This window comes from Nansenia antarctica (genome assembly GCF_963989245.1).
Source record: "Nansenia antarctica genome assembly, contig: SCAFFOLD_150, whole genome shotgun sequence".
Taxonomy (NCBI): Eukaryota; Metazoa; Chordata; class Actinopteri; order Argentiniformes; family Microstomatidae; genus Nansenia; species Nansenia antarctica.
The window spans coordinates 225084-240899 of NW_027662360.1; the positions used below are offsets into that span (position 1 = coordinate 225084).

The following is a 15816-nucleotide window of genomic DNA, read 5'->3' on the forward strand; positions in this document are numbered from 1 at the left end:
TTATCTGTTGTTAACTCTGTGTTCTATGTGTTCATGTTATCTGTTGTTAACTCTGTGTTCTATGTGTCATGTTATCGGTTGTTAACTCTGTGTTCTATGTGTCATGTTATCTGTTGTTAACTCTGTGTTCTATGTGTCATGTTATCTGTTGTTAACTCTGTGTTCTATGTGCTCATGTTATCTGTTGTTAACTCTGTGTTCTATGTGCTCATGTTATCTGTTGTTAACTCTGTGTTCTATGTGTCTCATGTTATCTGTTGTTAACTCTGTGTTCTATGTGTCATGTTATCTGTTGTTAACTCTGTGTTCTATGTGTCATGTTATCTGTTGTTAACTCTGTGTTCTATGTGTCATGTTATCTGTTGCTTGTTGTTTCTGTGTTTTCTGTTTTTCCCATATTGTCAGCGTCTTTGAGCCCCGGAAAAGCGCTATATAAATACAATGAATTATTATTATTATTATTATTATTATTATTATTATTACTACTTCTTATTTTCTAGAGGGAACATGATAGGAAATGTAGAACACAAAGTGAGATACTGTACATTTGAAAATCGATCAAACCGATTGAAAGAAGGAAGGAGGTTTCCTCCGCCTCGTCAGTGTGTCTGTCCTCTGTGTGCCGAGCCGTAGGTAGCTGTGTGTGGGCGGGGGGGTGAGTCATGCAGTGTCGGGGTGGTGAGTGCCGGGGCGTGTTCAGTGGGTTAAACGTTGAGGTTGGTTCAGTGATGCTGCGTGGCCAACAACACGTTCTCCCACCGCGGAGCGCAACGTTGGTTTCCTTTCTTGGGCTCTGATGGAGGTAGAGGCTGTGTCAGGAGGTAGAGGTTGTGTCTCAGGAGGTAGAGGCTGTGTCTCAGGAGGTAGAGGCTGTGTCTCAGGAGGTAGAGGCTGTGTCTCAGGAGGTAGAGGCTGATGGAGGTAGAGGCTGTGTCTCAGGAGGTAGAGGCTGTGTCTCAGGAGGTAGAGGCTGTGTCTCAGGAGGTCGAGGCTGTGTCTCAGGAAGTCGAGGCTGATGGAGGTAGAGGCTGTGTCTCAGGAGGTAGAGGCTGGTGGAGGTAGAGGCTGTGTCTCAGGAGGTAGAGGCTGATGGAGGTAGAGGCTGTGTCTCAGGAGGTAGAGGCTGGTGGAGGTAGAGGCTGTGTCTCAGGAGGTAGAGGCTGATGGAGGTAGAGGCTGTGTCTCAGGAGGTAGAGGCTGTGTCTCAGGAGGTAGAGGCTGTGTCTCAGGAGGTAGAGGCTGTGTCTCAGGAGGTAGAGGCTGTGTCTCAGGAGGTAGAGGCTGGTGGAGGTAGAGGCTGTGTCTCAGGAGGTAGAGGCTGTGTCTCAGGAGGTAGAGGCTGTGTTTTAGGAGGTAGAGGCTGTGTCTCAGGAGGTAGAGGCTGTGTCTCAGGAGGTCGAGGCTGATGGAGGTAGAGGCTGTGTCTCAGGAGGTAGAGGCTGATGGAGGTAGAGGCTGTGTCTCAGGAGGTAGAGGCTGTGTCTCAGGAGGTAGAGGCTGTGTCTCAGGAGGTAGAGGCTGTGTCTCAGGAGGTAGAGGCTGTGTCTCAGGAGTTAGAGGTTGTGTCTCAGGAGGTAGAGGCTGTGTCTCAGGAGGTAGAGGTTGTGTCTCTGGAGGTAGAGGCTGTGTCTCAGGAGGTAGAGGCTGATGGAGGTAGAGGCTGTGTCTCAGGAGGTAGAGGCTGTGTCTCAGGAGGTAGAGGCTGATGGAGGTAGAGGCTGTGTCTCAGGAGGTAGAGGCTGATGGAGGTAGAGGCTGTGTCTCAGGAGGTAGAGGCTGTGTCTCAGGAGGTAGAGGCTGTGTCTCAGGAGGTAGAGGCTGTGTCTCAGGAGGTAGAGGCTGTGTCTCAGGAGGTAGAGGCAGTGTCTCAGGAGGTAGAGGCTGTGTCTCAGGAGGTAGAGGCTGTGTCTCAGGAGGTAGAGGCTGTGGCTCAGGAGGTAGAGGCTGTGTCTCAGGAGGTAGAGGCTGGTGGAGGTAGAGGCTGTGTCTCAGGAGGTAGCGGCTGTGGATCAGGAGGTAGAGGCTGATGGAGGTAGAGGCTGTGTCTCAGGAGGTAGAGGCTGATGGAGGTAGAGGCTGTGTCTCAGGAGGTAGAGGCTGTGTCTCAGGAGGTAGAGGCTGTGTCTCAGGAGGTAGAGGCTGTGACTCAGGAGGTAGAGGCTGTGTCTCAGGAGGTTGAGGCTGATGGAGGTAGAGGCTGTGTCTCAGGAGGTAGAGGCTGTGTCTCAGGAGGTAGAGGCTGGTGGAGGTAGAGGCTGGTGGAGGTAGAGGCTCTGTCTCAGGAGGTAGAGGCTGTGTCTCAGGAGGTAGAGGCTGGTGGAGGTAGAGGCTGTGTCTCAGGAGGTAGAGGCTGTGGCTCAGGAGGTAGAGGCTGGTGGAGGTAGAGGCTGTGTCTCAGGAGGTAGAGGCTGGTGGAGGTAGAGGCTGTGTCTCAGGAGGTAGAGGCTGTGTCTCAGGAGGTAGAGGCTGTGTCTCAGGAGGTAGAGGCTGTGTCTCAGGAGGTAGAGGCTGTGTCTCAGGAGGTAGAGGCTGTGTCTCAGGAGGTAGAGGCTGTGTCTCAGGAGGTAGATGCTGTGTCTCAGGAGGTAGATGCTGTGTCTCAGGAGGTAGAGGCTGTGTCAGGAGGTAGAGGCTGTGTCTCAGGAGGTAGAGGCTGTGTCTCAGGAGGTAGAGGCTGTGTCTCAGGAGGTAGATGCTGTGTCTCAGGAGATAGAGGCTGTGTCAGGAGGTAGAGGCTGTGTCTCAGGAGGTAGAGGCTGTGTCTCAGGAAGTAGAGGCTGTGTCTCAGGAGGTAGAGGCTGTGTCTCAGGAGGTAGATGCTGTGTCTCAGGAGGTATAGCCAGCGTCTAATGGTCGCAAGGTTGGCAGATTGGCGATTTGGTGTGTGAATGTGTGTGTGGATGGGTGAATGAGAGGCCGTTGTAAAGCGCTTTGGATAAAGGAGCTGTGTAAGGACAGTCTGTTTACCATTTCTTTGAGGCGTGTTTGTGGGTGTTAGCGGCGTGTATGACTGTGTGACGGGCGTCTGCTTGTTGAGAGGTGAAGGTGAATGTCTGAGACCTTCTGAATCCTCCTCTGAGGGTTTCCTCTTGGCGTAATACGCTTGTGTCCACGTAACACGCTAACGTACGTAATACGCTGGCTAGGCTATATTAGCTATATTAGCTATATTAGCTATATCTATATCGATATTAGCTATATTAGCTATATTAGCTATATTAGCTATATTAGCTATATTAGCTATATCTATATTAGCTATATTAGCTATATTAGCTATATCTTTATCTATATTAGCTATATCTATATCTATATCTATATTAGCTATATCTACATCTATATTAGCTATATTAGCTATATCTATAGCTATATTAGCTATATCTATATCTATATCTATATTAGCTATATCTATATCTATATCTATATTAGCTATATCTATATCTATATTAGCTATTTTAGCTATATCTATATCTATATTAGCTATATTAGCTATATCTATATCTATATCTATATTAGCTATATCTATATATATTAGCTATATTATCTATATCTATATCTATATTAGCTATATTAGCTATATCTATATCTATATCTATATTAGCTATATCTATATATATATATTGGCTATATTATCTATATCTATATCTATATTAGCTATATTAGCTATATCTATATCTATATTAGCTATATCTATATATATTGGCTATATTATCTATATCTATATTATCTATATCTATATCTATATTATCTATATCTATATCTATATTATCTATATCTATATCTATATTAGCTATATCTATATCTATATTAGCTATATCTATATCTATATTAGCTATATCTATATCTATATCTATATTAGCTATATCTATATCTATATTAGCTATATCTATATCTATATTAGCTATATCTATATCTATATTAGCTATATCTATATCTATATTAGCTATATCTATATCTATATTAGCTATATCTATATCTATATTATCTATATCTATATCTATATTAGCTATATCTATATTAGCTATATCTATATATATTAGCTATATTATCTATATCTATATCTATATCTATATTATCTATATCTATATTAGCTGGTGAACAGGGGTTGGGGGGGAAACCCCCACCAGTGTGTCCATTGTCTCTGAATGCGGAGCGCTGGTTTAACCTACGCTACCCTGGCCTTACGACCGACCATGTTAACCACGCTACCCTGGCCTTACGACCGACCATGTTAACCACGCTACCCTGGCCTTACGACCGACCATGTTAACCACGCTACCCTGGCCTTACGACCGACCATGTTAACCACGCTACCCTGGCCTTACGACCGACCATGTTAACCACGCTACCCTGGCCTTACGACCGACCATGTTAACCACGCTACCCTGGCCTTACGACCGACCATGTTAACCACGCTACCCTGGCCTTACGACCGACCATGTTAACCACGCTACCCTGGCCTTACGACCGACCATGTTAACCACGCTACCCTGGCCTTACGACCGACCATGTTAACCACGCTACCCTGGCCTTACGACCGACCATGTTAACCACGCTACCCTGGCCTTACGACCGACCATGTTAACCACGCTACCCTGGACTTACGACCGACCATGTTAACCACGCTACCCTGGCCTTACGACCGACCATGTTAACCTACGCTACCCTGGCCTTACGACCGACCATGTTAACCTACGCTACCCTGGCCTTACGACCGACCATGTTAACCACGCTACCCTGGCCTTACGACCGACCATGTTAACCACGCTACCCTGGCCTTACGACCGACCATGTTAACCACGCTACCCTGGCCTTACGACCGACCATGTTAACCACGCTACCCTGGCCTTACGACCGACCATGTTAACCACGCTACCCTGGCCTTACGACCGACCATGTTAACCACGCTACCCTGGCCTTACGACCGACCATGTTAACCACGCTACCCTGTCCTTACGACCGACCATGTTAACCACGCTACCCTGGCCTTACGACCGACCATGTTAACCACGCTACCCTGGACTTACGACCGACCATGTTAACCACGCTACCCTGGACTTACGACCGACCATGTTAACCACGCTACCCTGGCCTTACGACCGACCATGTTAACCACGCTACCCTGGCCTTACGACCGACCATGTTCAATATGTGCACAGGTCCAGGTAAATACTAAGTAGCCCACTAATTCCATAAATGTTTTCCTCAAACAATTCCTCTCATTCCTACTGAGGCAGAAACACAGTGAACGGAGAATCTCCTGTTACAGGGAAACCCTTCAGGAAGAGTCTGTCAGACGCCTGACACTGCTAGAGAAAGGTGCCAAGAGGAGAGAAGAAAGAGAGAGACAGGGAGGGAGGGAGGGAGGGAGGGAGGTGGCTGTGCAGAGGGCAGGGGTGTGAAGGTGGAGAATATTGCTGTGTCATGTCAGAGCAGACAGGCTGGTGATAGAGGGAGGGAGGGAGGGAGAGAGAGAGAGAGAGAGAGAGAGAGAGAGGGAGAGAGAGAGAGAGAGGGAGAGAGAGAGAGAGAGAGACGGAGAGAGAGAGAGAGAGAGGGAGAGAGAGAGAGAGAGACAGAGAGAGAGAGACAGAGAGAGAGAGAGACAGAGAGAGAGAGAGACAGAGAGAGAGAGACAGAGAGAGACGGAGAGAGAGAGAGAGACAGAGAGAGAGAGACAGAGAGAGAGAGAGAGACAGAGAGAGACGGAGAGAGAGAGAGAGAGACAGAGAGAGACAGAGAGAGACAGAGAGAGAGACAGAGAGAGACAGAGAGAGAGAGAGAGAGACAGATAGAGACAGAGAGAGAGACAGAGAGAGACAGAGAGAGAGAGACAGAGAGAGACAGAGAGAGACAGAGAGAGAGACAGAGAGAGACAGAGAGAGAGAGAGAGAGAGACAGAGAGAGACAGAGAGAGAGACAGAGAGAGACAGAGAGAGAGAGACAGAGAGAGACAGAGAGAGACAGAGACAGAGAGAGACAGAGAGAGAGAGAGAGACAGATAGAGACAGAGAGAGAGACAGAGAGAGACAGAGAGAGAGAGACAGAGAGAGACAGAGAGAGACAGAGAGAGAGACAGAGAGAGACAGAGAGAGAGAGAGAGAGAGAGACAGAGAGAGACAGAGAGAGAGACAGAGAGAGACAGAGAGAGAGAGACAGAGAGAGACAGAGAGACAGAGAGACGGAGAGAGAGACAGAGAGAGAGAGAGAAAGAGAGAGAGAGAGAGAGAGACAGAGAGAGAGAGAGAAAGAGAGAGACAGGCTTCCACTCCTGATCATTGCACCTTGACCTTTACAAGTTCTGGTACCAGGTTGTACAGTATGTGTATTCACTGGTATTGGTGCTGTAGATACTGTGGGTCTTGAGTATTGTGGTCTTGTTGTTGTTGTACTGTAGCTTGTTCAGCAAGTCATGTTCCTACTGCACGTGGCCAATAAAGTTGAGTTGAATTGAATATGTTTGTGAGCTGGAGCTGTGAGACAGAGTTCAGGAGAGGCAGTGAGAGGTGTGTGAGTGTGTGAGTGTGTGAGTGTGTGAGTGTGTGAGTGTGTGAGTGTGTGAGTGAGAGAGGTGTGTGAGTGTGTGAGTGTGTGAGTGTGTGAGTGTGTGAGTGTGTGAGTGTGTGAGTGTGTGAGTGTGTGAGTGAGAGAGGTGTGTGAGTGTGTGAGTGTGTGAGTGTGTGAGTGAGAGAGGTGTGTGAGTGTGTGAGTGTGTGAGTGAGAGAGGTGTGTGAGTGTGTGAGTGTGTGAGTGTGTGAGTGTGTGAGTGAGAGAGGTGTGTGAGTGTGTGAGTGTGAGAGTGTGAGAGGTGTGTGAGTGTGAGAGTGTGTGAGTGTGTGAGTGTGAGAGGTGTGTGAGTGTGTGAGTGTGTGAGTGTGTGAGTGAGAGAGGTGTGTGAGTGTGTGAGTGTGTGAGTGAGAGAGGTGTGTGAGTGTGTGAGTGAGAGAGGTGTGTGAGTGTGTGAGTGAGAGAGGTGTGTGAGTGTGTGAGTGTGTGAGTGTGTGAGTGAGAGAGGTGTGTGAGTGTGTGAGTGTGTGAGTGTGTGAGTGTGTGAGTGTGTGAGTGAGAGAGGTGTGTGAGTGTGTGAGTGTGTGAGTGAGAGAGGTGTGTGAGTGTGTGAGTGTGAGAGTGAGAGAGGTGTGTGAGTGTGTGAGTGTGTGAGTGAGAGAGGTGTGTGAGTGTGTGAGTGTGTGAGTGTGTGAGTGTGTGAGTGAGAGAGGTGTGTGAGTGTGTGAGTGAGAGAGGTGTGTGAGTGTGTGAGTGTGTGAGTGTGTGAGTGTGTGAGTGAGAGAGGTGTGTGAGTGTGTGAGTGTGTGAGTGTGTGAGTGTGTGAGTGTGTGAGTGAGAGAGGTGTGTGAGTGTGTGAGTGTGTGAGTGTGTAGTGTGTGAGTGTGTGAGTGAGAGAGGTGTGTGAGTGTGTGAGTGAGAGAGTGTGTGAGTGTGTGAGTGTGTGAGTGTGTGAGTGTGAGAGTGTGAGAGTGTGTGAGTGAGAGAGGTGTGTGAGTGTGTGAGTGTGTGAGTGAGAGAGGTGTGTGAGTGTGTGAGTGTGTGAGTGTGTGAGTGTGTGAGTGAGAGAGGTGTGTGAGTGTGTGAGTGTGTGAGTGTGTGAGTGTGTGAGTGTGTGAGTGTGTGAGTGGGTGAGTGTGTGAGTGTGTGAGTGTGTGAGTGGGTGAGTGTGTGAGTGTGTGAGTGTGTGAGTGTGTGAGTGTGTGAGTGTGATCAGAGGCGATGCAGAGAAGTGTTTAACATGCAGACAGGCACGCGAGGTTGCATCATCAACGGAGTTAGCATCAAAGAATCCGCTGGAGTCGGCAGCATTGCAGTTTGCAGTAAAGGCCATGGAACATTAAATGCAGTAAATCCAATAAATAAATAAACATTTAGAGAGAGCAATAACCCAGGAGAGGGAAAAGGGCGGTTCAAGCGAAATACAGAAACTAATAGTGATGATGGATCAGAATCACATAATCAGGGACAGACAGACAGAGTCACTGAGGGACAGACAGACAGAGTCACTGAGGGACAGACAGACAGACAGAGTCACTGAGAGACAGACAGACAGAGTCACTGAGAGACAGACAGACAGAGTCACTGAGGGACAGACAGACAGACAGAGTCACTGAGGGACAGACAGACAGACAGAGTCACTGAGGGACAGACAGACAGACAGAGTCACTGAGGGACAGACAGACAGAGTCACTGAGGGACAGACAGACAGACAGACAGACAGAGTCACTGAGGGACAGACAGACAGACAGAGTCACTGAGGGACAGACAGACAGACAGAGTCACTGAGGGACAGACAGACAGAGTCACTGAGGGACAGACAGACAGACAGAGTCACTGAGGGACAGACAGACAGACAGAGTCACTGAGGGACAGACAGACAGACAGAGTCACTGAGGGACAGACAGACAGACAGAGTCACTGAGGGACAGACAGACAGACAGAGTCACTGAGGGACAGACAGACAGACAGAGTCACTGAGGGACAGACAGACAGACAGAGTCACTGAGGGACAGACAGACAGACAGAGTCACTGAGGGACAGACAGACAGACAGAGTCACTGAGGGACAGACAGACAGACAGAGTCACTGAGGGACAGACAGACAGAGTCACTGAGGGACAGACAGACAGACAGAGTCACTGAGGGACAGACAGACAGACAGACAGAGTCACTGAGGAGGAGACAGACAGACAGAGTCACTGAGGGACAGACAGACAGAGTCACTGAGGGACAGACAGACAGACAGAGTCACTGAGGGACAGACAGACAGACAGAGTCACTGAGGGACAGACAGACAGAGTCACTGAGGGACAGACAGACAGACAGAGTCACTGAGGGACAGACAGACAGAGTCACTGAGGGGGAGACAGACAGACAGAGTCACTGAGGGACAGACAGACAGACAGAGTCACTGAGGGACAGACAGACAGACAGAGTCACTGAGGGACAGACAGACAGAGTCACTGAGGGGGAGACAGACAGACAGAGTCACTGAGGGACAGACAGACAGACAGAGTCACTGAGGGACAGACAGACAGACAGAGTCACTGAGGGACAGACAGACAGACAGAGTCACTGAGGGACAGACAGACAGACAGAGTCACTGAGGGACAGACAGACAAGTCTCTGCGTGTCTCGCTGACATCTCTGCTTGGATGTCAGCCCACCACCTCAAGCTCAACCTTAACAACACTGAGCTGCTCTTCCTCCCTGGGAAAGCCTGTCCTCTCTAAGACTTCTCCATCACAGTAGAGAGCCCTGACAGCCAGGAACCTTGGGGTGATCCTCCACAACCAGTTATCCTGTGCAGCGAACATCGCAGCGACAGCACGCTCTTGCAGATTCTTCCTCTATTACATCAGAAGGATAAAGTCCGTTCCTCACCAGTGAAGCGGCACAACTCTTGGTCCAGTCACTTGTAATCTCCCGTCTTGACTACTGCAACGTACTCCTGGCTGGGCTCTCCGCCTCCACCATCAGACCTCTGCAGCTCATCCAGAATGCTGCCATCTGTCTGGTGTTCAACCTCCCCAAATTCTCCCATGTCATCCCCCTCCTTCACACCCTGCACTGGCACCTGATATGCAGCTCGCATCAGATTCAAGACAGCCCCTTCCTACCTGCAAACAATGGTCACCCTCCAAACACCTGCCCGTACACTCTGCTCTTCCACCTCTGCTGGCCGCCTGGCTCCACCGCCTCTACGAGGATGCAGCAGTCACGCTACCCGGTCACGACTGTTCACTGTCCTGGCACCTCACCTATCTTCCACTGTAGACTGAAGACCCTTCTCTAACTGTCCCTCCTAAAGACCTCCATCTCTTCAGGCTACACCTTAACTGTCCCTCCTGAAGACCTCCATCTCTTCAGGCTACACCTTAACTGTCCCTCCTGAAGACCTCCATCTCTTCAGGCTACACCTTAACTGTCCCTCCTGAAGACCTCCATCTCTTCAGGCTACACCTTAACTGTCCCTCCTGAAGACTTCTATCTCTTCAGGCTACACCTTAACTGTTCCTCCTGAAGACCTCCATCTCTTCAGGCTACACCTTAACTGTCCCTCCTGAAGACCTCCATCTCTTCAGGCTACACCTTAACTGTCCCTCCTGAAGACCTCCATCTCTTCAGGCTACACCTTAACTGTCCCTCCTGAAGACCTCCATCTCTTCAGGGTACACCTTAACTTTCCCTCCTAAAGACCTCCATCTCTTCAGGCTACACCTTAACTGTCCCTCCTGAAGACCTCCATCTCTTCAGGGTACACCTTAACTGTCCCTCCTAAAGACCTCCATCTCTTCAGGCTACACCTTAACTGTCCCTCCTGAAGACCTCCATCTCTTCAGGCTACACCTTAACTGTCCCTCCTGAAGACCTCCATCTCTTCAGGCTACACCTTAACTGTCCCTCCTGAAGACCTCCATCTCTTCAGGCTACACCTTAACTGTCCCTCCTGAAGACCTCCATCTCTTCAGGGTACACCTTAACTGTCCCTCCTAAAGACCTCCATCTCTTCAGGCTACACCTTAACTGTCCCTCCTGAAGACTTCCATCTCTTCAGGCTACACCTTAACTGTCCCTCCTGAAGACCTCCATCTCTTCAGGGTACACCTTAACTGTCCCTCCTAAAGACCTCCATCTCTTCAGGCTACACCTTAACTGTCCCTCCTGAAGACCTCCATCTCTTCAGGCTACACCTTAACTGTCCCTCCTGAAGACCTCCATCTCTTCAGGCTACATCTTAACTGTCCCTCCTGAAGACCTCCATCTCTTCAGGCTACACCTTAACTGTCCCTCCTGAAGACCTCCATCTCTTCAGGGTACACCTTAACTGTCCCTCCTAAAGACCTCCATCTCTTCAGGCTACACCTTAACTGTCCCTCCTGAAGACCTCCATCTCTTCAGGCTACACCTTAACTGTCCCTCCTGAAGACCTCCATCTCTTCAGGGTACACCTTAACTTTCCCTCCTAAAGACCTCCATCTCTTCAGGCTACACCTTAACTGTCCCTCCTGAAGACCTCCATCTCTTCAGGGTACACCTTAACTGTCCCTCCTAAAGACCTCCATCTCTTCAGGCTACACCTTAACTGTCCCTCCTGAAGACCTCCATCTCTTCAGGCTACACCTTAACTGTCCCTCCTGAAGACCTCCATCTCTTCAGGCTACACCTTAACTGTCCCTCCTGAAGACCTCCATCTCTTCAGGCTACACCTTAACTGTCCCTCTTGAAGACCTCCATCTCTTCAGGCTACACCTTAACTGTCCCTCCTGAAGACTTCCATCTCTTCAGGCTACACCTTAACTGTCCCTCCTGAAGACCTCCATCTCTTCAGGGTACACCTTAACTGTCCCTCCTAAAGACCTCCATCTCTTCAGGCTACACCTTAACTGTCCCTCCTGAAGACCTCCATCTCTTCAGGCTACACCTTAACTGTCCCTCCTGAGACATCTACATCCCCTCTACCCCCCTGTACAGTTTCTCTACTGTTAATATTGAATAAATAAATAAAATAATCTTCCTTCTTCTAGCATGGCCCCTGGCCTGAGCATAGATCAGCTACTTGTTCCTGTTTGACTGGTGGATGGATGATTCACTTACGTTGTTGTAAGTCACTTTGGAGAAAGGCGTCTGCTAAAATGTTCTGCCTCTCCCTAGATTGCCTCTCTCACTCCTTCTGCTCAATCCCCCTCATTCCCTCTCTCATTCTCTCTCTCTCTCTCTCTCTTTCTGGAGTGCCAGATGGGCATGCTTTAAGCTTCTGGTATCATGCCATTGGTCCCATGTTGTCAGGAGAACTCCAAACCTTTGACTCTGCACAATAACCAGCAATGTCGAGGAAAGAGAATCTAACCCTTAATGCCTCAATGTAGCTCTCTACACATCTTTATCTCTATACATCTATATCTCTATACATCTATATCTATATACATCTATATCTATATCTCTATACATCTATATCTCTATACATCTATATCTCTATACATCTATATCTATATACATCTATATCTCTATACATCTATATCTATATACATCTATATCTATATACATCTATATCTCTATACATCTTTATCTCTATACATCTATATCTATATACATCTATATCTCTATACATCTATATCTCTATACATCTATATCTATATACATCTATATCTCTATACATCTATATCTCTATACATCTATATCTATATACATCTATATCTCTATCTCTGTATCTATATCTCTATACATCTATATCTATATCTCTGTATCTATATCTCTATACATCTATATCTATATCTCTATACATCTATATCTATATCTCTATACATCTATATCTATATCTCTATACATCTTTATCTCTATACATCTATATCTCTATACATCTATATCTATATCTCCTCTGGCCTTTCATATCTACACAGCCTCTGGAATGGGTCGGCAGGGTGTGGCCTGTGTGTGTGTGTGTGTGTGTGTGTGTGTGTGTGTGGCTCGCACCTATCTCTATCTCTACCTCTATCATGCTGTTTGTGCATATGCGTGAGTGTGTGTGTGTGTGTGTGTGCGTGCGTGCGTGCGTGCGTGCGTGCGTGCGTGCGTGCGTGCGTGCGCGCGCGCGTGCGTGTGTGTGTGTGTGTGTGTGTGTGTGTGTGTGTGCGTGCGTGCGTGTGTGTGTGTGTGTGTTTGCGCATATGCGTGAGTGTGTGTTCTCCTAATCGTATAAGAGCAGAACACTCCAGCAGCAAACCTCCATTAGGTTTTACTGCCTGTAACTGGACCCCTGAAAGCTCCTCAGAGAGGTCTGAGTGATGGAGGGATGGATGGAGGGATGGGAGGGAGGGAGGGAGGGAGGGAGGGAAGACGAGATAGAAACCTCCCTCTGGTCCTGTCACTAGGGTGACCAGGTCCCATCAACCCAAATGTGGGACAAGGAGTATGTTCGTGTGGGACAATGTGGGACACCCTCTCAACAGGCCCCGACCGAACTTTAGGTGCCCCTGGTACACCCCCCCCCCCCCCCCGGCCAGAATGAATGATGAATGAATTTTAAAAAATGCATTTCCATTCTGTTTCCTATTCTGTTTGGTTTATTCAGTAGCATCCAATAGACTATGGAGATAAAAACTTAACAAATAGGCTATATAACAAATATATTTTATTTGAATGTGAACTCACAAAACAGTATCTCTATGGAGCAGAAAGTGAAGTGCAGTATCAATTTAGTATCTTAATAAAGAAAAGTAAACGAAGGCTAACCAAAGCAGCAGGCATTATTCACTTCAAGTCTTTATAAATGCATCTTCCTAAGCCAAATTCCTGTATTTCCTGTAAAAGTAGGCACAAAATACAACTACAAAAACTGGCACAAAAAATAAAATTAATAATAAATAAAATAAAACTCCTTTCAGTTTTGTCCATCACAGCAACAGCTGCAGACACAGGCAAGCCCACACAGGCTATGCACTCCGAGCACCATGGAAAGCACCTGGTTGAAATATTTTCTGTTTTGTCCATCACACATCTTTTTAGTTTTGTCCATCACAGCAACAGCAGGTGGGCTCCCCCACACAGGCTATCTATGCACTCCAGCACCATGGAAAACACCTGGCAGTGAAACAGAAACACAAGAATAGTGTGTTTGTGCCTTTAAGCAAGGTGGACCACTTCTCCACAACAGGAGCTTCTCTCTCTACTACGTCCTGCTGGCGTGGCAAAATCACACAGTATTCATCATACAGTTCATCCATGTCTAGTTTCCCCCTTATCTGTAGGACCTCCACTGCATCACAGAGATGGGAGAATGTGAACTTGCTCTTCAGTGCCAAGCTTGCAACATTCTTCTGGTAGTTGTTGTCTGTGAAGTCATACCACTTCTCAAGGTAGTTGAGAGCAGCCTGGTAGCCTCTTGACAGCAGGCCACAGACTCAACCATCTTGTGGATACGTGTCTCCACACAACCTGATATTCTTCTTCCAAAAAAGTGAACACTGCTTTCAATTCTGCTGTACGTTTTGCAGATGATGAAAAGTGACTGAATGTTTTGTTCACTACAGACTCAATGTCAATGTTCAACCTGTCTCCAGCATGCTTTGCACTGTTGTGCACTATGTGGGCCATACAGTTAGCCTTTATGATGCAACTGTTGTCTGCTTTTAGCTTCTGGAAAACAGAATTGTTTTTCCCATAATTTACACTTGCATTGTCGGCAGTGTATGCTGAAATCATGTCAGATTGCAGGCCCTTTTCTTGTAGCTTGCTTGTAATCTGGCGGTGTGTGGCAGCAGCTGACTCATCAATATCCTCATAGAAGTCAAGGATCTTACTTTTCAAACCCAACTCTGGGGTCCAATATCTCAGAGACAGTGGGAAGAGTTTTGTCGTGCCATGATTTGAAGCATCTGAAGCCACCGAAAAAAATGGTGTTGTCTTTAATTCTGTCAAACAACTCTCCACAATCGGAATTATCCAATGCCTGACTACCTGACTACCTGTCTACCTGTCTACCTGTCTACCTGTCTACCTGTCTACCTGTCTACCTGTCTACCTGTCTACCTGACTACCTGTCTACCTGTCTACCTGTCTACCTGTCTACCTGTCTACCTGTCCACCTGTCTACCTGTCTACCTGTCTACCTGTCTACCTGTCCACCTGTCTACCTGTCTACCTGCCTACCTGTCTACCTGTCTACCTGTCTACCTGTCTACCTGTCTACCTGTCTACCTGTCCACCTGTCTACCTGTCTACCTGTCCACCTGCCTACCTGTCTACCTGTCTACCTGTCTACCTGTCTACCTGTCTACCTGTCTATCTGCCTACCTGTCTACCTGTCTACCTGTCTACCTGTCTACCTGTCTACCTGATCTACCTGTCTACCTGTCCACCTGTCTACCTGTCCACCTGTCCACCTGTCCACCTGTCTACCTGTCCACCTGTCCACCTGTCCACCTGTCCACCTGTCTACCTGTCTACCTGTCTACCTGTCTACCTGCGTACCTGTCTACCTGTCCACCTGTCTACCTGTCTACCTGACTACCTGTCTACCTGCCTACCTGTCTACCTGTCTACCTGCCTACCTGCCTACCTGCCTACCTGTCTACCTGTCTACCTGTCTACCTGCCTACCTGTCCACCTGTCTACCTGTCTACCTGTCTACTTAGACTACCTGTCTACCTGTCTACCTGTCTACCTGTCTACCTGACTACCTGTCTACCTGTCTACCTGCCTACCTGTCTACCTGACTACCTGTCTACCTGTCTACCTGTCTACCTGTCTACCTGTCTACCTGTCTACCTGACTACCTGTCTACCTGTCTACCTGTCTACCTGTCTACCTGTCTACCTGACTACCTGTCTCTCTCTCTCTCTCTCCCTCTCTCTCTCTCCCCCCACCCTCTCTCCCTCCCTCTCCCACCCTCTCTCTCCTCCAGCCTGCTTGTTGCAGTCAGAGCTGGTGAACTATGAGCGTGTGAAGGAGTACTGTCTGAAGGTGTTGGGTCACCAGCGGGACCACTTCAAGGCCATGTACCGGGCCGGCATCGCCTTCTACCACCTGGGAGACTACGAGCGCGCGCTGCGCTACCTACGCGACGCCAAGAACCGCGAACCCACAGGTCAGTTCAGAACCATGAACCCACAGGTCAGTTCAGAACCATGAACCCACAGGTAATTTACATTTACATGTTTGGCATTTAGCAGACGCCTTATTCCAAAGCGGTAGTGACTCTGCAGTTCTGACAGCCGTGGGAAGCTCATTCCACCAGCGGGGAGCCAGTGTTATGAAGAGACGTGATCGGGCAGCCCGACTGCTGTGTAGAGGAGGTGGGGCCAGTCGGCCA

The 15816-nt window shown here is 48.2% G+C and overlaps 1 protein-coding gene across 1 annotated transcript in view; it reads left to right on the forward strand.

The window, feature by feature from the left end:
• Positions 1-15591, forward strand: part of ttc9b (tetratricopeptide repeat domain 9B) — a gene marked incomplete at both ends in the record, with an annotated part of 31042 nt that extends 15451 nt beyond the window's left edge. The window contains 1 exon segment of the mRNA XM_080551325.1: positions 15409-15591. Within this exon segment, the coding sequence (XP_080407451.1) occupies positions 15409-15591 (183 nt within the window).
• Positions 15592-15816: the final 225 nt, after the last annotated feature.